General features: G+C 41.2%; 1 protein-coding gene across 13 annotated transcripts in view; it reads left to right on the top strand.

Moving 5' to 3' along the window:
• MAPK10 (mitogen-activated protein kinase 10) overlaps positions 1-22054 on the top strand; it is a 265869-nt gene that overhangs the window by 149445 nt on the left and 94370 nt on the right. For all 13 annotated transcript variants that reach the window (XM_050945171.1, XM_050945170.1, XM_050945175.1 and 10 more), the window contains one exon: positions 7067-7236. In XM_050945171.1, the coding sequence (XP_050801128.1) occupies positions 7067-7236 (170 nt within the window). The remainder of the gene's footprint in view (positions 1-7066; positions 7237-22054) is intronic.

Below are 22054 nucleotides of genomic sequence, written 5' to 3'. Positions count from 1 at the left end.
GATGGTGTGACATTCCCCTGGTGTTATCTGGACTGGTGATTTGCTAGGTCACTCCAATCTTTGACTCTGGGAGCCAGCCTTACCCTGCTCTGCTATGAGAACCCCCACTCCTGGGGTGTTCACGTACAGCCTCTGGCATGTAAACTGCTCCTTGGATTGTGCAACCGAATGACACTAGCCAATATCTCCGGTCACAGACACAACACTAGGAACCTCCATCTTGCAGTGTCCAGTTATGCCCGCTGGACGCTGCAAGCTTAGATGAGTTCATCAATTTAACAAAGAAATTGATATGCATCAGACTTGTTATCCCAAGAGGAGTCTCTGATATGCTTCAAACCAAACACACTGCTTCAGGTAGAGTAAACAAACCAATTATTAACTACAAAGGGTAGATTTTAAGTTATTGTAAGTCAAAGCACAAGAAGTCAGATTTGGTCAAATGAAATAAAAGTAAAACACATTCTAAGCTGATCTTAACACTTTCAAAGGCCTTACAAACTTAGATGCTTCTTACCACAGGCTGGCTGGTTGCCCTTCAGCCAGAGTCTCCCCTTTGATCAGTGCTTCAGTCACTTGGTGGTGATGTCTGTAGATGGAGGTGGAAGAGAGAGGAAGAGCATGGCAAATGTCTCTCTCTTTTATCATGTTCTTTCTTCCATCTTGGCTTTGCCTCCCCCCTCTTCAGAGTCAGGTGAACATTACTTCATCGTAGTCCCTGACTGACCAAAGGAAGGGGGATGACTCGCTCAAGAGTACAACAGATCCTTTGTTGCTGTCTAGGCCAGTGTCCTTTGTTCCGGTGAGGCTGGGCTGGGTTTGTCCCATACATGCCCTGATGAGGTGTGAACTGCCCCTCTGTTCCTGGAGAGTTTTGCCTGGGCTTGTTTTAAGCCATGAGGACACATTTTCAGCCTTATAACTATATACATGAAATTACAACCTATAACATTACTATAACAACAATGCTCAGTGCATCATGAGCCTTCCAAAGACACCTGACATGACAAAATTTGCACTGGATACCACACAGTCCTATTATAAGGATGAACATGGGGGTGCAGAGTGTTCCCCCGAGATATAGAGTGTCACAGATGTCAATTGTGTTGTGTAATCTGCCCACACAGATGAAGAGGGGACACCTTGACAAGGGTTTCAAAAATTTATCAATAGAAACAAACTTGGCAAGAAGGCAAAAAATACTTGACTTGTCAGAGGTGGGTCTGTTTGGTTTTCTTTGGGCTTTATTCATGCATGTAGCTATTACATGAATAAAATCTTTGACTTGGTAAGATTGCTCAGGAGAGTCGGAGTTTGCAGGATCAAGCCCTTATTTCCACTTTGGCAATTTGTGAAAAAACTCTATGGATGTCATGATTGAGCCTGTTTATTTGAACACCTCTTTCCTTTTGACTTTAGGGACCAGATGGTGGGTATAAGACATTGCCTGTGTTCGAGGTAAGGGGTGAGGAGGGATTGCACACACCTGAATTCTTGGAGAGATTCTATCTGAATAAGCAGCAGTTGCTCTTATGGATCTAGAGTAGTGGTCTTGATTCAAAACTCATATAAGTCAATGGGAGTTATTCCATTGACTTCAGTGAGCTTTGGATCAGGCCCATATACTTTAAATATATGTATATATTGTGACACATTCAGTCCAGACAGCATCCAGAGAGTGGTGGAAGGTAGGTGTAGTAGCCTTAGAATGCTAAAGTTCCTGTGAGTTGAAAAGGGGTTACCTCAGATCAGCTGGGGACACTTGAATCCAATTAAGGGCAACCTTTAACCTTTGAAAAACCCCTCTTCTCATGAGAGAAGGAAGGAGGGACTCTGGGGAAGGACTGGCATCTAGAGGCCAACATAAATAGGACAACACCCCAGAGAGGGGCAGGAAAAGATTTTCCATTATTGTGTTGCAATTTTTTGTTGTTGTTTTTTTGACTGAAGAGTACTAGTTAGGCCTACCCTCAGGCCCACCTTGTAAATATTGGAAAATAAAACCTGGGTGAGGAATACAAACTCTCTGTAGTGGTACCGATTTACTCCAGGTCATTCTGCGCTCCTCCCCCTCATCGCCAGAGGGGGAAATGCTGAGCCTAGCAAGGTGAAGGAGGTATAAAATACCTGTAAAGACATATTTAAGATATTGATCTGTAAGTATTTGTGATATATTAGGATTGCCAATCATGGGGTATGGGTAAAAAGTGCTGCTTGTATTTTATCAGATCTTTTCATTTTATTGTTCCATAAGAGCCTATAATGTGTTTTCTAATGTGCTAGGATTTAGCAATGCCCGAAGCAAGTTCATTCTCCAACCCTTCCACTGACAGAGTCTTCACAACTCTATTTCCATGGTTTTGGCATTAAACAAATTTTAGGTGTATCTCTTCCCTTGCCACACAAAATGAGCCATATCCTCAGCTGGTGTAAATCTCCAGAGTTCTGAAGCCTAGAGCTGATCAAAAAATTAAGAAAAAAGTTTGCAAATAAATAAAAAAAATCAAAATATTATTTTTTCAATAAACTTTGAATTTTTGAAACTGTTGTTTTTCCTCTGTTCATATCCACCCCCTTTTGTCACTTAGCTCAATAAAATGAATGATGATTAGGGTTTTTTCTTGTAGTACTCACTAACTTTTCCAAAATTGATTAAGTTTTCAGAAGTTGATTGGAAAAAGAAAATGCTGTGCGAATGTTTACACGTGCGAATTGAAAATTCAGTCCCCATGAATGCTCATGCAGTTAAACGTAATCACACAAATGTATGTAACAAGCAAGCACAAGCATACCCAAATTGAATTCATATTAAAATCCAAGCAATTATCCAGGCATTTTTTGTATTGTTTGGCAGTAATCATCTAGATCTAATAGTGAGTGACAGAAATGTGTGAAACCAAAGTGGCTTTCGTTCAAAAGGGAAGGAACGAATACTTTTTTATTTAGTTTTGTGGCACCTGAATTGTACAATTAGTTTGGAACACCAAAACTATAGCATGGCCCAGATTCGCTGCAAACTTACCGGTATTTCAGCTTCACCAAAAGCTTTGTTGACATCGGTGACACTTACTCCTCTGTAGAAGGCCCACACAAGTTCTATGAATTGCTTAAATCCCAGGTAAACCCAAGTTTGGGGACTGCTGTGAAAGAAATAGCTCAAATGAGAATTTTGGCTCAGCATAAACTTTAATTCATTTTTAAATGAAATGTATTTTGATAAGATATGAAAGCAACTCTGCTTCACGGTCAAAAATCACTAGGTATTAATCATGATCTTGCCCATGCACCCCCATAGTAAGTTCTCTAATTTTTTTGGTTGGCAACCTGTCATGGACTAATTAAATTTATTTCCAGTATTTTGAGAGACTGTATGAGTCTGGGCAAATGACAAACTTTCTGACTAGGCTGTTCACTATTTTTGTGAGTCTGCTTAGGCCTACAGTGAACACTGATGAAGATTAATTTTGCACTGACTTATAAAAGGAATTGCATAAGATGCCTGTCAACACAGTATTTGACCCTTAAACTCTAAATATCTTGATTTTTTTTAACTTTCTCATAATGAATATTGCATCAATGTCTTTCCCCCGCCCTGGATATCCACCTATGTAGCATCATGTCATCAGTGAACGTGAGGACAATAGTTGGTGTCATTAGATTGCCCAAACCAAACCAAACCCTTCTCACCTTTTTTATAAATCTATTTTTAGCACTTAAGAATGTGACTAATATTCTGGTGCAGTAATGAATGCTGGGCTGAGAGTAGGAGGCTCACAATGTGAACTTTGTCCTCATTGTACAGAAAATGATAATGGAATAAAATACGTTGCAATCTGTTTGACTGCTTAGAGGTACTTGTCTCTCACTTCCAGTTCTGATGTGCCAGACTGAGCAAATTATGTGACTACTTCTCTGCAGAAAATGGAAGATGGTTCAAGGCTTAACTTTAACAGTGTAATTCTTCTGTTTTTTCAAACATATTTTTGAGTCATTCAGGACTTTGTCTTGAAGCTTGAATTTGGCACTCTGTCAGTGTCCATAAAACTTATTTTTTTGTGTGTTTCCAAAAAAAAAAATTCCTTGCACTGTCGGGCTCATAACGAACTGTAATATTTTAATTGCTTCTCTGAAAATGATGTTTACTGCCTGAATGAACAGCCATGTTAATCAAATGTTTCAAACAAATTATTTAAATGAGCTAGTTATAATTAAACAGTGCTATCCAGTGAAGTGGTCATTCTCATGAGAAAGCTGACAGTTAGAATATTCAGAATTCTAAGGCAAAACCAAGAAGAGATGATCTTGACAAGGTCAGTTTTTGAACTTTAATGCTCACTTTATGGAGTATTGGCATTACGTCATTTAAAAACAAACAAGCAAATCAAAAAATCCTCCCAATGAACTCTTCTCCTTGCCCCAACTCATCAAAATCACACTCTTTGAATTCTATGGCCATGTCTCACAGTTGATTGTGACAGCAAAGTTTTAATTATGTAACAGAATATATTATGATCTATTGTTTTTAGTAATAGAATAAGTGAAAAGGATTTCTCTAACTAAAGATGGATTTAAAGGAATTAATGATGGGCAATGAGGGAGGGTGGTGGATAGTCAGTGGAAGAGACAGACCTGGGGCTGGTTCCTATGCACATTGAAGGCAATAGAGAAACTTTCTTAGACTTCCATGCATGTACTATCACAGGGGAGGGCTAACTACAGCCCGTGGGCCACATCTGGCCTACGAGACCGTCCTGCTTGGCCCCCGAGCTCCTGACCCAGGAGGCTTGTCCCCGGCCCCTCCCCTGCTGTCACTCCTCCCCCGCAGCCTCAGCTCACTCCACCGCCGGCGCATTGCTCTGGGCGGCGGGGCTGCGAGCTCCTGGGGCAGTGCAACTGCAGAGCCTGGCCTGACCCAGTGCTCTGAGCTGTGTGGTGGCAGCGGAGATGTGGCTGGCTCAAGGTGGGCGGCACGGCTGTAGCAGCACCAGCCACTGCTGCTCCAGGGGGCGGGGGCGGGGGGTTGGATAGAGGGAGTTCAGGGTGGTGGTCAGGGGGTGGGAGTGTGGGTAGTGGTTGGGGGGAAACAGTGGGTTGAATGGGGGCAGGAGTCCCAGGGGGCAGTCAGGAAGGAGGGGGGGTTGAATGAGGTGGCAGTGGGCAGTCAGGGGACAGGGAGAAGGGGTGATTGGATTGGGCAGGAGTCCCGGGGGGGGCCGTCAGGAATGAGAGGAGGGGTTGGATGAGGCGACGAGGGTCCAGGGGCAGTCAGGGGACAGGGATCAGGGGTGTGTGGATGAGTTGCGGTAGGGGTCCCAAAGGGGCTGTCAGGGAACAGGAGGGGTTGGACGGGGCAGGATTCCGGGGGGGGGGGCACGACCCCCTCCCCTAACCGGCCCTCCATACAATTTACAAAGCCTGATGTGGCCATCAGGCCAAAAAGTTTGCCCCGCCCCAGTACTATCAGCTGCTTAACCCTCCATCCTGCAAGATATGGAGCACCTTTGGTTTCCATTGACGTTAATGAGCATTAAAGGTGCATAAGATCTTGCAAGGTGGGACCTAACTTTACTAACTTTTTTTGCTGTGATTTTAATCCCCAATTGACTATTTGCTCAGAAGCTAATGAGATTGGTCCCTGTGACTTTTTTCTTTGGGGACAGGGGGGAGAATCACCCAGATCATTTACTAATTAATACAGGGGAAACGGAATTAAAGTTATTGATAGCTATATGAACCTGTATTTCACATTTTTTCAAATCTGGAGTTTTTATTGTAGTGTGTAGAATACAAAATATACAGTCCAGGACACAATACTTAGTTGGGGTCTTGCATTCAGCGTATGAAAAATCCAGGGATATACCGAGTTTTAATCATGTGCTTTAAGAGTTCTTGGTTTTTTTCAGTTGAAAGATTTATATGCTGGAGTGTTAGAATGAAAAATAAATATGTAATGTTCAAATCATCAAAGGGTCAAGAAGATGGCATTTGCCGAGGATGTCAGAAGACGTCATTATATGATTGGAGGTGTCTTATAAATCCATATCAGATTACCCTCCTATTTTCATACTGACCACTAAGGATATAAAACTGGCTGGTGTTTGCTATTGTTCTTAGTTATAGGTGGAGATGTTCGTGTATTTATGATAAAATACTTTTTATGACTTTTCAGAGGCTTTTGTACCCCAGCCTCTGAAAGTTACCTGTTGTTGTTGCAGGACCAGATCCTGACATGCTTACTCTGCTTTTACTCTGGTTCAGTTTTATTTCAGTGAAACTTTTGTTTGAGAAAGGACAGAGCTAAAATTGATAAGTGTCCAAGATTTGCCCTATCATTTTAAAATTCAGTCATAGTTCCAGAATCCTCCTCCTTGGCAGAATGCCTACTAATATTTTTCACTTAGTGCAGTCTGAGACAAGGGGACAAGGGTCTAAACCAAAGAACGGCAGTGCACTGCCATGCTCAATGAGAACTGCTCAGAATCTCTCAGGCAGGATCAGTCCTATAACCATGGCTTGTTTTTGTGCTTATCTGAAATGATTTGTGGCTTTGCCCAGATACTCTGCAGTAGTAGCACCCCTCCCTTAATTTTTTTCAGGCAATTACTACAGTTTACAAAACTTAAGAGCTCAAATTCCTATGTCATTTGTGCCATTTTACACTGATGTAAGTCCACTGATGTTAAAGGAGTTCTCAGCTACTCCAGGTTTATTTCAGTGTGAGAGGAAAGTCAGACCAAAACACTTCAAGAGCACCATATAGAACCTTCCTGCAAAAGGCCTGAAGCACCAGTAATGGCATGCATATACCAATGGCTGGGAATTTCTGTTCTACAAACATTGGCTAGAGGAGGCTTCATGACTTTGCAATGGAAGTTTCCTAGGTGAAGAAGAGTTTACTGTTGTATTTGAAAGCCTTTGAGAAATCATCTGACAATGTACAAGTCTCTGACAATGAGCATAAAATGACAGGAATACATATTTGAAAACTAGGCCCTCTTTCATTGTAATGCTGATGGTTTACTGGTCTTGGTTTTGTCTTTTTGTCAACTCCTCATCTCCATGACAGGGATTTGGAAAACAAGTGGATGTGTCATATATTGCCAAACATTACAACATGAGCAAAAGCAAAGTTGACAACCAGTTCTACAGCGTGGAAGTAGGTGATTCGACCTTCACCGTTCTCAAGCGCTACCAGAACTTAAAACCTATTGGCTCTGGGGCTCAGGGAATAGTTTGGTAAGTCTGTTCAGTTTCTTTTATTTATGCTTTTAAATAGGATATGGCTTCTGCATTTTCTGTAGAGTTTGCTAGCTCCAAACATTGTCTAAAATTGTAAAAATAACAGTTAAGCAGTAGGCATCCCTAGATAAAAAGAGCCTAGTGTTCCGCTAATAAATGTTCTTGCTGTTGTGAATGGTAGCATTGGGTTTGTTTCTCCACAGAGCAAGTATTAACTAGCAAGAAAGTGGGAGACAGATCTTACAATAATTGACAACTATAGCCCTTATTTGCATCAGAAGTGCAAACTATATATCAAACAGACCCTGTAATTTCTACTCCTGGAGTAATAAAAGTCATGGAGACCTATTTAGAAACAAGTCACATCCTATAGGCATCTTGAAGCTTTCACATATCTACATGACAGATAATGTTTTTCTTTATTTTAAGTGACATTTCAATGCAATGTATAAATAATCCAAATGAATGACAGAAATGTAATAGCTGATACTATGTAATATATACGGTTAATAGAATTCACAGAGTAAATAATCATTTAAATAATCACATTTAAAGCTTATGTGACATTTTCTTTTACATTTGTTTCTGCAGTTTTAGAGATGATCCATTCCTTTTGCTTACCAGTGATTTATAGTGTGAACCCCTGTCTAGCGGTACTCAACATATTTATTTTAGACAGCGCATAGTTCTTTTCCCCCCAACTACTTTATCACAGATCTCCTTTTCTGTCTGTCTTCTCTAACACTGCTGTATTGTGAATTTAATGTAATGCTACCTTACTATGAGATAGAATGGGAGAAACACTAACTTTCTCTAATACAAAGGCAAGTGCAATTCCATAGATTGCCCAGAATGGACACTAAAAATTAGCAGTGAACTATGGCATCTGTATCTTCAACCCCTTCCAAGTCTGCATCACTTACAGAACCTATGCCACTTCCACTGACCAAACTGTGTAATTTCAAATCTGCTTCATGGCATTAAATTGAGTATTTATTTATAGTTTTTATCATACATTTTTTTCCAATTTTGTTTACAATCAGACTTTAGAAGAAATAGAATGTATGTATTAAGTGCCTTTGTTTGTTTTCTGAGGATGTTTCTCCTTCACTACCTAGCATTAAGCTCTTGTCTTCTCTTTCTGCTTCGCACCCTATATTGCTGTGAAACTCCTTCTTACTCTCAAATCAAATTTTCCTATGGCTATCCATAACTGATTTGCTGTGAAATTCAATTATGAGCAGCAAAGAACAGATAAAGCTAAAGGCATCTAAATAGAATCAATAACATCCTGTGATATTCCTATTTCATACTGAGATTTGACAGGCCAAAAATCTGAATGCTTTAAGCAAAAAAATCCCGCAAACAAACAAAAGAATCCCAAACACCACACAACAAAGAAAGTGTAAGATAATACAAATTCCCTGGAATAAATGAATAATGGAGTAAGGCTGCAAAAAGACCAGCGTCGTTTTGGCTGCAGATGTAAAGATATCACATCATGGATTAGGAAGATAAGATTCATTTCTATACAGAACCTGAAATATTTTGTGTTGAGTTTCAGGCTCTAGTTTACCAGAAGGATATTTACGAACTGATAGGTGCAAAGGAAGATGAATCATTGGTAGGGTGGGATGAAGTAATTTATTTACAAAGTGCAGTTTTTGTGCCAAGAGATAGGGAACAGCTGCTTTTCTTCATACTCACCTGTGCCTATTTTCTCTGAAAGATGATCAAACTTGGCATCACTTGAATGGCATTGAGCCTCAAAAGTAGTGGTGACAGCTGGCTCTGGTAGAGAAGATTTCTTGCCAAGCTCATCTTGCTCTTTAGGTGAGAGAAATGCTGATGGAGTCTCTATGTAAATAACTGCGAAGGCCTGTGTTATGTTATCTTTTTAATTCCAGTGAGTATGAATATATTATATCTGCTTATTTGTTGCTCAAGAAAATTCAGATATTTTGGGAGCTCAATTTTAGCTCTTTGTTGCCAGAAGTGCTTAGGTGTTAGGGGGACTGGATATTTAGTAGTGGATCAGATTATTCCTGAGTCATTCTGTCTAGTCTAGATATTTGCATGATGGCTTAAGGATGGGGACCCAGGTGCAGTACACTCAACAGTGATCCTTATGGCTGGACTGAAAGAAGAGTAGTGTACATTATTCCTGTCATCTACTTTCATATGCTATGAGGTGCTAGGAGTTTACAGGCTACACACACAAGCCACCTATTCATGCCCTGTTGAGGCTCAGGAGCACTGCCTGGTAAATCAGCCAGGCCCCACACCTGGCACTCAGTGGAAGATTTGATCACAATTCTGGATGGCTCCTGGGAGGATAAAGGTTGCCCAAGCCTTTTCTTCCTAGAATAGCCATAGAAGAGGAAGAGGATTTAGTGCAACCAAGTACTTAGGTTTTTGCAAGACCTAGGTGCTGGATCATAAAGAGTAATATGTGGTATAGCACTAGTGATAATGTCAAGTCAAACTCCCATCAGTGTATGAGAGCGACAACGTATTGAGACCTTTCTTACTCATCCCTATAAATAAAAATTAACACAAACAGGAGATTTTTCAATGCAAAATGATTCATATGAGGGAATATGACCCAACCGCAGAAAAATAGGAAGTTCTTCACGAAGAGAAATTAAGATAAACATGATCTTACTTCATTATTCCCAGAGCAATAAGCCCAACACAAAGACACATTCTCAGAATGGGAGTATTGAAATAAAGAAGTAAAATCCTCAAAGGAAGGGTAATCTCTCAAAACTTTGTTTAAAAAAAGACAGAGACCCTACCATGTGAAGTTTTTTTAACCCCCATTGCATCCATGTGGAACAGTTATAAATGTTTCAAGACAAATGCCCTATTGAGATGTGTTGATTATAAACATGTTCGGTTCAATATTATCTTGTTACCCTGAAGTTAATTCCTTCTTTTTTCATTCCATATGGGTTTCTGCTAGTCTGAGTTCATGTGGAGGTTATTGTAAGTGCACAAGCAGAACACTTGTTTATGAGCAGGGGTTTACTCCTTGTCCCTGCCAGTATGTAATTAGTTGATTAAATGGCAATGTATGTTTGTTTGTGTAGGGGGATCTGTGCATCCTCTAATGGTGCATGTGTACACAATAATACCACTGGCAATGTTGAAACATTTTGTTGTATTAACTCAATGATCATATTGAACTCATGAGCTGTGGCATTGCTGGGGAGTATACGGGCTAGATTCTTCAGTCTGCAGAGAACACTTAAGCTCTTACAGGGAGGATTGTCCCTTTGTTCTATTTCTACAGCATCTAGGGCAATGGGTTTCTGGTCTATGACTGAGACTTCTAGACTCAACTGCACTATAAATCATAAACAATAATTTATGTACATGGCCTGAGTATCTGCAGCAGACAATTTCCCCTCCATCAGGCATGTGGAATAGCAGAAATCAGATGGACAAGAGAAGATCCTCTTTGGCTTGTAGCTAATATACAAAAGAATATCATAGGCTTACCTATTCATGTTTCTTTCACTCATCTAACTGAGAAATGGTGTGTAGGAGCTGTTAGAAGCTGTGTGGCTTCCCATTAAGGTAATGTTGTTTTCACTGACTTTATGCAACAGCCTGAGGAAAAGTTATCGTCCTCTGCTTCGGTTTTTGTGCATAGAGAAGTAGGTCTTCAACTGGTGTCATTTGGCATACCTCCATTGAAGTTAACTTGAATATCTGGCCCCAAGGATGTAACACTAGCTTTCATGGGAAGAGGAAGAGAGAAAACATTTCTTTCTGAACATTTTACACCATGTGTAATCAGTTATTTCAGATTTGGAACTGATAGCTGCAGAATAACAGCCTAAGAAAACAAAAGCACAGAGTGACGCAACCTACTCAGAGGAATTTTTAAAATGTACACCGATTTGTAGCCCTAGCACTTTGTGCTGCATTCGCAAGCCTCAGATGATCAAGTATCTCAGTTCTAGTTAGAATTTGGAATGCAGTTTTCCCAAAATTGCAGGAAGGGTGTTGATAATTTAGTCAGTGGCATTCTTTCATGTGACTCAGAACTGAGCAAATGCACCTATGAGATGGCAATTCCATTCCAGTTATATAATCCTGTAGAACCAAATCTTGCAATCTTTTCGTGGGCAAAATTCCACTGGGCTAAACTCATAGTGGCAATCATTCTGTCTACCTACAATTTTTTTCTCTAGTTTATATTCCTTAGAATGGCTTCTAGTCTTCATTTTCTATCCTAAACTATTACTTATGTTGCTATGTGCCTACACCTTCTACCCCAGTAATTGCTGCATTTCAGAAGTGGTCCCTTTGGAGAACTCAATCTGTAAGGTCTTTTGGAAGAAAGGCAGAATATATACAGTAAATGCCAGTTTTTATTATGGAGAAAAGGTGGGTGAGGTAATATTTTTTTATTGGATCAACTTCTGTTGGTGAGAGAGAGAGAAGCTTTTAGAGCCACAGAGAGCTCTTCTTCAGGTCTGGGAAAGGAACGCCCATCATCACATCAATCATTTTCCTGTGTGAGTTAATTCAAGAGCATAGTGATTCTCTGGTTTCATCCACATAATTGTTGTTGAGCTATTTAGTGAACTGGATGAGGTATGCCACATGTTGTGATAGGCATGTGTAGGACTCCTGGATCTTGAAAGGTGTGTTGGGGGGGGGGTGTTGTAGCAGTGGAGATATGTCTGCAGGTTTTGCGTCTGTTGTTCTGGCAGAGTCTGGTGTTGCTTTGAGTTACAGTATCCTGGCCTATGGGAAGCTTGCTTCTGATCATGAGCCTGAAGAGGTTGGGGAGGTTCAGGGGGTTGTTTGAAGGCCATAAATGAGGGTTCAGGGAAGACTTATTTCAGGATGGGGTCCTCATTGAATATGGGTTGTAGTTGTTTGTTGATACCATATGGGTTCCAGAGTGAGGTGGTAGGTGACAACTAGGGGTCTGTGTCAGAGGGGGTTTTATTCCTGTATTGAAGAAGGTTTTTTTGAGGTATTTGGGTGGCCTGTTCCATGGCATGATCTACTTTTTTGGTGGAGAGTTCTTGTTTGAAGGTAGTTTTGAGTGTCTTAAGATATATATGCCGGACTTTCTCCTTGGAGAATTTTCTGTGGTACCTGAGTGCCTGGCTGTAGATAACAGCTTGGGGTGTGCTACAGACCGCCGGGATCGGATTGGGATATGGATAGAGACCTCTTTAATGTCTTTAATGAAGTAAACACAAAGGGGAAATGTGTGATTATGGGGGACTTCAACTTCCCGGATATAGACTGGAGGACGAGTACTTGCACAAATAATAGGGGTCAGATTTTTCTGGATGTGATAGCGGATGGATTTCTTCATCAAGTAGTTGAAGCACCTACCAGAGGGGATGCCATTTTAGACTTGGTGTTGGTGAGCAGTGAGGACCTCGTAGAAGAAATGGTGGTAGGGGACAACCTTGGTTCGAGTGATCATGAGCTGATTCAGTTCAAACTAGATGGAAGGATAAACAAATGTAGATCTGCGATTAGGGTTTTTGACTTCTCGAGGGCTAATTTTAAAGAGTTAAGGAAATTAGTTAGGGAAGTGGATTGGACGGAGGAATTAGTGGATTTAAATGTGGAGGAGGCCTGGAATTACTTTAAGTCGCAGCTGCGGAGACTGTCGGAAGCCTGTATCCCGAGAAAGGGGAAAAGAACCATGGGCAGGAGTTGCAGGCCAAGCTGGATGAGCAAGCAACTCAGAGAGGGGATTAGACAAAAGCAGAAAGCTTACAGGGAGTGGAAGGAAGGCAGGACCAGTAAAGAAAGCTACCTTGCTGAGGTCAGAACATGTAGGGATAAAGTGAGGAAGGCTAAAAGCCGCATTGAACTGGAACTTGCAAAGGGAATCAAAACCAATAGTAAAAGGTTCTACAGCCACATAAACAAGAAGAAAACAAAGAAAGAAGAAGTGGGGCCGCTATACAATGAGGATGGAATGGAGGTTAAGGATAACCTAGGCATGGCCCAACATCTAAACAAGTACTTTGCCTCGGTTTTTAATAAGACTAGTGAGGAACCTTGCGATGATGGAGGGATGATAAACGGGAATGTGGATATGGAAGTGGATATTACTGCAACTGAGGTAGAGGCCGTACTTGTACAGCTCGATGGGTCGAAGTCGGAGGGCCCGGACAATCTCCATCCAAGGATACTAAAGGAACTGGCGCGTGAAATTGCGAGCCCGTTAGCGAGAATTTTTAAGCAATCGATAATCTCGGGTGTTGTGCCGTATGACTGGAGGATTGCTAATGTAGTTCCTATTTTTAAGAAAGGGAAAAAGAGCGATCCGGGTAATTATAGGCCTGTTAGCTTGACGTCTGTAGTATGTAAGGTCTTGGAAAAAATTTTAAGGGAGAAAGTAGTTAAGGACATAGAGGTCAATGGTAATTGTGACGAATTGCAACACGGATTTACTAAAGGTAGATCGTGCCAAACCAATCTGATCTCCTTCTTTGAGAAGGTGACGGATTACTTAGATAAAGGAAATGCGGTAGATATAATTTACCTAGATTTCAGTAAGGCGTTCGACACGGTTCCGCACGGGGAGCTGTTAGTTAAATTGGAAAAGCTGGGAGTGAATATGAAAGTCGTAAGGTGGATAAGGAACTGGTTAAAGGGGAGACTCCAGAGGGTCGTATTGAAAGGTGAACTGTCGGACTGGAAGGAGGTCACCAGTGGAGTCCCTCAAGGATCGGTTCTGGGACCGATCTTATTTAACCTTTTTATTACTGACCTTGGCACAAAGAGCGGGAATGTGCTAATAAAGTTCGCGGATGACACGAAGCTGGGGGGTATTGCTAACACGGAGAAGGACAGGGATACTATTCAGGAAGATCTGAACCACCTTGTAAACTGGAGTAAAAGAAATAGGATGAAATACAATAGTGAAAAGTGCAAGGTCATGCATTTAGGAATTAATAATAAGAATTTTGGATATACGTTGGGGGCGCATCAGTTGGAAGCGACGGAGGAAGAGAAGGACCTTGGGGTACTGGTTGATAGCAGGATGACTATGAGTCGCCAATGTGATACGGCTGTTAAAAAAGCAAATGCGATTTTGGGATGCATCAGGCGGGGTATTTCCTGCAAGGATAAGGAGGTGTTAGTACCGTTGTATACGGCTTTGGTGAGACCCCATCTGGAATACTGTGTGCAGTTCTGGTGTCCCATGTTCAAGAAGGATGAATTCAAACTGGAACAGGTTCAGAGACGGGCTACGAGGATGATCCGAGGAATGGAAAAACTGCCTTATGAAAGGAGACTCAAAGAGCTTGGCTTGTTTAGCCTGGCCAAAAGAAGGCTGAGGGGGGATATGCTCGCCCTATATAAATATATCAAGGGGGTTAACGTTAGGGAGGGAGAGGAATTATTTAAGTTTAGTACTAATGTAGCCACGAGGACAAATGGGTATAAACTGGATATTAGGAAGTTTAGACTTGAAATTAGACGAAGGTTTCTGACCATTAGGGGAGTGAAGTTCTGGAATAGCCTTCCGAGGGAAGTAGTAGGGGCAAAAGACTTTCCTGGCTTTAAGACAAAGCTTGATAAGTATATGGAGGGGATGTTATGATAGGATCGTTAATTTGGGCAATTGATCTTGAATTACCACCAGACGGGTCTGCTCAATGGTCTGCGGGGAGCTGTTGCATGCGATGGGTACTGAGTTGCTGCGGAGAACTCCTTCTTGGGTGCTGGCTGGTGACTCTTGCCCACATGCTCAGGGTTTAGCTGATCGCCATATTTGGGGTCGGGAAGGAATTTTCCTCCAGGGCGGATTGGCAGGTGCCCTGGAGGTTTTTCGCCTTCCCCTGCAGCGTGGGGCAAGGGTCGCTTGCTGGTGGTGTCTCTGCAGCTTGAGGTCTTCAAACCACTTTTGAGGATTTCAATAACTCAGTCCTGGGATAGGGGTTGTATAAAATTGGATGGGTGGGGTTCTGTGGCCTGCCTTGTGCAGGAGGTCAGACTAGATGATCAGATTGGTCCCTTCTGACCTATGAGTCTATGAGTCTAACAGTTTTCTTGGTGTGTTTGAGATGGTTACTGGATTTATGAAGGTAGGCATGGTGATCCATGGGTTTCTTGTATACGGTTGTCTGTAGAGTTCCGTTGATGAAGCTGATCATGGTGTCCAGAGAGTTGATGCTAGTGTGAGAGTGTTCCAGAGAGAGTTTAAAGGATGGGTGGTGGTGGTTGAAGTAGTGGTGGAAACCTATGAAGCAATTTAAACCATCTGTCCAGAGGATGAAAATATCATGGATGTATCTAAGGTACATCATTGGTTTTTGTGCTGCATTTGTCCAGAAATTTTTCTTCAGAGTGGCCCGTGAAGAGGTTGGCATATTGGGGAGCCAACTGAGTACCCATCACTGTTTCCATGGGTTGACTTGGTTTAATTGGTTTACAGGCCACTTTACTTTGAATGGTCCCTTATAATATGTGCTAACTACTTACGCTAAACAATCTCTTCCATATTTAATTGCACGTTTTCATTTAGCTCTTGCCAGATGAAATGATTACCCTCTGATCTACATCTGGAACAGTAAATCTGACTTTCCGTTGTTGTATCTGTGATCGATTTCCCAAGGAAACAATGTCAAATTCATAAACACATTTGGAATCTGGATTGATGACAGCTGTATCCTGAGGTGCTAAGCACCACTACTGCTGCTAACTTCATTAGGGATCGCAAATACTCAGGATTTGGCCCTGAGCCTTTAAGGAATGTTTGTGTAACAGTGTTTGACTGGACAGGGCAGAAGATCTTTCTTAAGATGTGATCATTGCAGCCTATTTGCTCAGCCACTAGGGTGGGAGAAGGGGAAAGAATGTCCTGGGATTGTTCTCCCTCCAATAGTTTGGCTGGATTCCAGGGGGAGCTACCATCAGCCCTGTTTACTTAGAAGGTATGTTGTCACAATGTTAAGTGTGTTGCCACTTGTGCAAAGTGGAGGGGAAAGGAAGCTCCAGAATGGGTTGGGAGGTCTGCATAAGGGTGAAGGACTTATATTCTACCTCTGCTTTGCTTCTTGTAACTTCTTCACTTCAATAATATCTTGAAATAGTGGAGAAGAGAAGGCTGAAAACGTTAATGTGTATCTACCCGGAGTGCCTGGAGACACCTGAGACGGGATGAAGACCCATTTTTTAAATTAAATAGGGACTTGAAATATATAAAGTTTGAGCAAGAGTTATTGTCAGTATTTTTTTTCTTTAAAGTTTAAAGCAATAAATAAATGGACTGACGTAATAATTTGACAAAAATGATTCCTCAAATTTTTATAATGCCCTTTATCACCTGAGAGGCTTCTGGTACGAAGGAAGCCGCTACATATTTCAAGTTTATCTTCTCATATTTCATATTCCTTTGTTAGTACACAGGAATCTGAGAGAGAATTCAGATTCTGAAACCATGACAAGATGTAATAAAACCTGCTACAGTGTAACATGCCCTCTCTGGGTGTTTGATCTCTGGTGTTTTCACATTCTGTTTCTCTCTTTGTAAGGAACTGATAAGGCTCCCACCATTGTAGTAGCTATTGTAGGCACCAGTGTGGTCCCATTTCCTCGTTGAGGCCTTATCTAAAACATACAATTTAACTAACTTGGTTTAGAAACTAATTAAATTGGTACAACCCCCTTGTATGGACATTTACATTGGTTTAAGAGTGTCGTATTTTGGTTTAGCTTAAACTGATTCCTTACTGACAAGCTATATCAGTGTAAGGTATTCTCAGGGTGCTTTAAGAGTGTCCAGATTAGAGAGTTTTAATCTAATTAAGACAGATTTAATTAAGTCAGTTTCCAAGCTGATTTAGTTAAATCAGTTCAACCTCTATGTGTATACAAGCCTATCTAACTTGCATTGATCTCCACAGCTCCCTGCTCTTTCCTTGGTGCCCTCTCATTTCTCACATCTGTTCATCTCAAAGGATTTTTAAATGATCCTTTGATTCTCCTCCTTTCTGAGGTTGCCATTATTTTCTACTATAGTTGAGTAGCAGGCGAGTTTGGGTTCGAGAAAAGGCTGGGTTCAAGTCTGACTATTGTCCACAAATCTCAATGATTTCCCAATTGAATTCAAACTTGCCCCTGCATCCCAGAGTGAAATCCTGGCCCTACTGAAATCAACAAGAGTTTTGCTCTTGTTTTTGATGGATTCAGGATTTCACCCTTGTCATGGTATATTTCCCCAATCTGAACCTTAGAGTCCAAAAGTTGGGGTACCAGCATGAATTCCTCTAAGCTTAATTACCAGCTTAGATGTGATAGCTGCCACCAATCAGGACTTGGAGTGCCTGATACACTCTGGTCCCCCAAAATCTTCCCTGGGGACCCCCAAGACCCAGACCCCCTGGATCTTAACACAAGGAAAGTAAACCCTTTCCCTCACTGTTGCCTCTCCCAGGCTTCCCCTCCCTGGGTTACCCTGGAAGATCACTGTGATTCAAACCCCTTGAATCTTAAAACAGGAAGGAATGTCCCTTCCCCCCTCCCCTTTCTCCCTCACCCAGAGGCAATACAGATTCAAGCTCCGTGAATCTAAAACAAAGGGATTCCACCCTTCTCCCCTCCCTTCTCCCCAGAAGTACAGACTCAATTCCCCCTTGAGCCTCAACAAGGGGAAAAAATCAAACAGGTCTTAAAAAACAAAACTTTTAATAAAAAGAAAGAAAAAAAGTAAAAGTTATCTCTGTAATTTAGATGGTAAAAGTTACAGGGTCTTTCAGCTTATAGACACTAGAAAGAAGCCTCCCCCCAGCAATATGCAATTTAAAATACTTCCAGCAAACTAACATTTGCAAATACAGAAAACAATCAAAAGACTATAACCGCCTGTTCTACTTAATACTCACTATTCTGAATATATAAGAGACTGTAGCAGGGAGATTGGCAAGAAACCTGGTTGCATGTCCAGTCCCTTCCAGGACCCAGAGAGAACAAAGCCAAACCCAAAAAACACAAACAAAGGCTTCCCTCCACCGAGATTTGAAAGTATCTTGTCTCCTGATTGGTTCCCTGGTCAGGTGTTTTTGGTTCCCTGTTTGTTAACCCTTTACAGGTAAAAGAGACATTAACCCTTAACTATCTGTTTAAGACTACCCTAAGCTAAAGCTAAAAGCTCTTCAGGGCAGGCCTGTGGAAAGGGGCCAGTGCTCTCCTTTTCAACACTCTCAGTGATGACCTCATACCACACAGATTTCTTCTGGTAATTACCTACTCTTGCTTTTGCATCACAGTCTGTTTTGCCCATCATATTTATAATAATCACGTTCTGTCTTCTGCCAGATACAAATGCTGTTGGCATGAGAAATTTCCACACAAATCACTACTATTATTCTGTATATTACTAGCAGGAATCACTCTCTCTCAATCTCTCCCCTCCCCTCAACACACACCTTTACATGCCCTCCCCTTGCCTCTCTCTCTAATTTCCTGCTCTAAAAGATAGATAATGTGAACATGGTCTTCTGTCAAAATAACATTCAAATACCTTTCCTGAAATAGGTCGTGTGAAATGTCTAATACATAAGCAGTAAATGTAGATTTTTTTTTGGAACTGAGCAGGAATTCACAGCTTTGGCTATATCTGATATTCTTTCTTTTTGTAGCTCAGTGAAGGGAATGTTCCTGAGTCAGTGGTAATGTTATAGTTGTTCTCTGTTTGCCATTAGATTAACCATTCCACAAACTTCTATTTCCTCTTGCTAGAATTCCAGTGCCAGCTCCTGCTGAGCACATTAGGGTCTCTACTACAGTAAAATAATGACTGTTATCATATGGAAGAAACAGGGATGAGAAGCAGAGAAGTAGACAAACAGCAAAACAAAGAAGCTATTGAATCAGAAATGGAAAAATAAATACTAGTAAGTCATAAAAGGAAATGTGGCTTTTGTCACTTGAATTTCATTATCAATATAATTACTGTATTGCTTATTTATTATCCAATATTTATATATTAGGTTATATATAAGTTTGCACAGTGCTTTACAGAAAATGAAAGAAAGTTGTCCTTCTCCCAGAGATCATACATCCTGAATTAAATAAACACAGGAAATGTGTGTGATGGGTTAGACTCCCCTTCCTGGGATGCCACCAGATGTGCTGAGGTCCCACTGAGCCCATCTGTCCTACCAACCTGGGTCCCCCCCACTCTGTGTTGCTGTGTCAGGCTCTCAAGCCCTCTTCCAGCACACAAACAGGTAGGAACACACCCAGCTGTAGAATCACAGAGGCTGCAATCAGCTCTCTGTGGGAGGACTCAGTTAGGGGAATGCCTAGTGCTCCTGCGTTCACTGTATAGAGATCTATATAGCAAACGCTCATAGAAATCGCCCCCTCCCTCAGTGTGGAGAAAGATATGCACAGCTCTTTCCTCCCCCCAAGTTATGAATTGCACAAACTGGGTTTTGGAATAAACAAAAACAAGTTTATTAACTACAAAAAGTAGATTTTAAGTGATTATAGGGGATAGCAAACAGAACAAAGCAGATTACTGAGCAAATAAAAAAACACGCTTAATAAACTAAAGAAACAGGTTACAAATAGTAATTTCTCACCCTAAATGTTGTTTTAGGCAGGCTGAGGAGTTTCTTCAGCTCAGAGTTCCAGTTATTTCTCATCACAGCCTAGACCCTTATCTCAGCCTGGACTCAACCCTTGCCTTTCCCTGGCTTAGTTACTTTGTTTCTTCAGGTGTTCTCAGCAGTCTTCCATCTTGGGTGGGGAGGCAATGAAGAAGAGCTCTGATCAACTCACTTCCCAGTCTTAAATAGTATTTACATAAGGCAAGAATCCTTTGTTTCCAGTGGAGAAATACCAGCTGTGTCCAAGATGGTACTCTGTGACATCATCACACCAGATGACATCATCTCATGACCTTGCAGTACTAAAGCAACCATGAGACAAGATTTATTTCTAATGTCTCAAGGAAGATGAGAGTTCAGCACCTTCAAAGACCCATTGTCTTTCCTAATGGCCCATTCAGGCTGATTGCCTACTGTCTGATGGGCGTTCCCCAAGTACACACACAGTTGTAATCGTTACATTGTCAATATTCCTAACTTTGGATACAGAAATGATACATGCATATAAATTGGATAATCACATTCAGCAAATCACAACCTTTCCAATGATACCTCACATGATCCATCTTGCATAAAACATATCTCAGTTATGCTATATTTATATTACAACTATATTTTTATGAAGAATATGGGGTGCAGCATCATAGCATCATAATATGATGGCAAAAAGGAAGGGAGAGAAGGACTGAAGGTTACAACAAATTAAAAAAATTATGAAACAAATAGTTGAGAGTGAAGTTTGAAAGATCAGATGACATTTCAGAACAGAGTAAGGCAAAGGAGAAAAAATATCGAGAACTGGATTAGAATTCTTCAGTGGGAAAACTCACTGAAAGAAGTGGATTTTAAAAGAAGACCTGGAGGTTGAAAGAGAGGATGCTTGGAGAGGGAGCAGGATCCTGGCATAGAGAACAGAAGAGAAGAAGGGCCAAAGTCATGTGTGAAAGTAAGAGAGAAAAATAGCATCAATGTCAGAAGACTTTGTTTAGAAATTGGAATTAGCAGAAACGAGCAAGGAAGCAAACCGAAACAAGGTCAGAGCTGTAGGCAAGGTGGACTTGTGAAGTGTCTTGAAAGTGAGGAAAAGGAGGTAAGGGGACTCACGTGGCTCTAACCCATTTTTGTGCCCTCCTGATGCTCCACTGTGTAACTTATGCTCCTATCATAACCTTATTCCCAGATTTGGACCTTAGCGTCCAAATTATGGGGGTTAGTATGAAAACCTCCAAGCTTAGTTACCAGCTTGGACCTGGTACCTGCTGCCACCACCCAAAAAATTAGAGTGTTTTGGGGCACTCTGGTCCCACTGAAAAACCTTCCCTGGGGACCCCAAGACCCAAATCCCTTGAGTCTCACAACAAAGGGAAATAATCCTTTTTCCCTTCCCCCCTCCAGGTGCTCCTGGAGAGATACACAGACACAAGCTCTGTGAATCCAAACAGAGTGACTCCCCCTTTCCGTTCCCGGTCCTGGAACAAAAAGGACTTTCCTATTCCCCCAGAGGGAATGCAAAATCAGGCTAGCCAATTCAACACACACCGATCTCCCCTGATTTCTTCCTCCCACCAATTCCCTGGTGAGTACAGACTCAATTTCCCTGAAGTAAAGAAAAACTCCAACAGGTCTTAAAAGAAAGCTTTATATAAAAAAGAAAGAAAAAATACAAATGGTCTCTCTGTATTAAGATGACACAATACAGGGCAATTGCTTAAAAGAATATTGAATAAACAGCCTTATTCAAAAAGAATACAAATCAAAGCACTCCAGCACTTATATTCATGCAAATACCAAAGGAAAGAAACCATATAACTTACTATCTGATCTCTTTGTCCTTACACTTGGAAACAGAAGACTAGAAAAAAGAAACTACTTCTCCAAAGCTCAGAGAAAGCAGGCAGCCAGAAAACAAAGACACAGACACTCAATTCCCTCCACCCAAAGTTGAAAAAATCCAGTTTCCTGATTGGTCCTCTGGTCAGGTGCTTCAGGTGAAAGAGACATTAACCCTTAGCTATCTGTTTATGACACGCCCCCCAAATTGCAGACAGTGGGGAAGCTCACTGGCGGCGATTTCCTTCTAGAACTTGAAAATAAACAGATTAATACAACACATGCACCTTTACATATACTACTAAGTATATAACTAACAGACTTCTACATTTTAAGAAAACTTTTTAACTACTGAATTCTGGGAAACTCTC

Source organism: Gopherus flavomarginatus, chromosome 3 (genome assembly GCF_025201925.1).
Source record: "Gopherus flavomarginatus isolate rGopFla2 chromosome 3, rGopFla2.mat.asm, whole genome shotgun sequence".
In the NCBI taxonomy this organism is placed as follows: Eukaryota; Metazoa; Chordata; order Testudines; family Testudinidae; genus Gopherus; species Gopherus flavomarginatus.
Note: the sequence above shows the minus strand (reverse complement) of the source record. Positions and strands in the feature narration are given on the sequence as shown.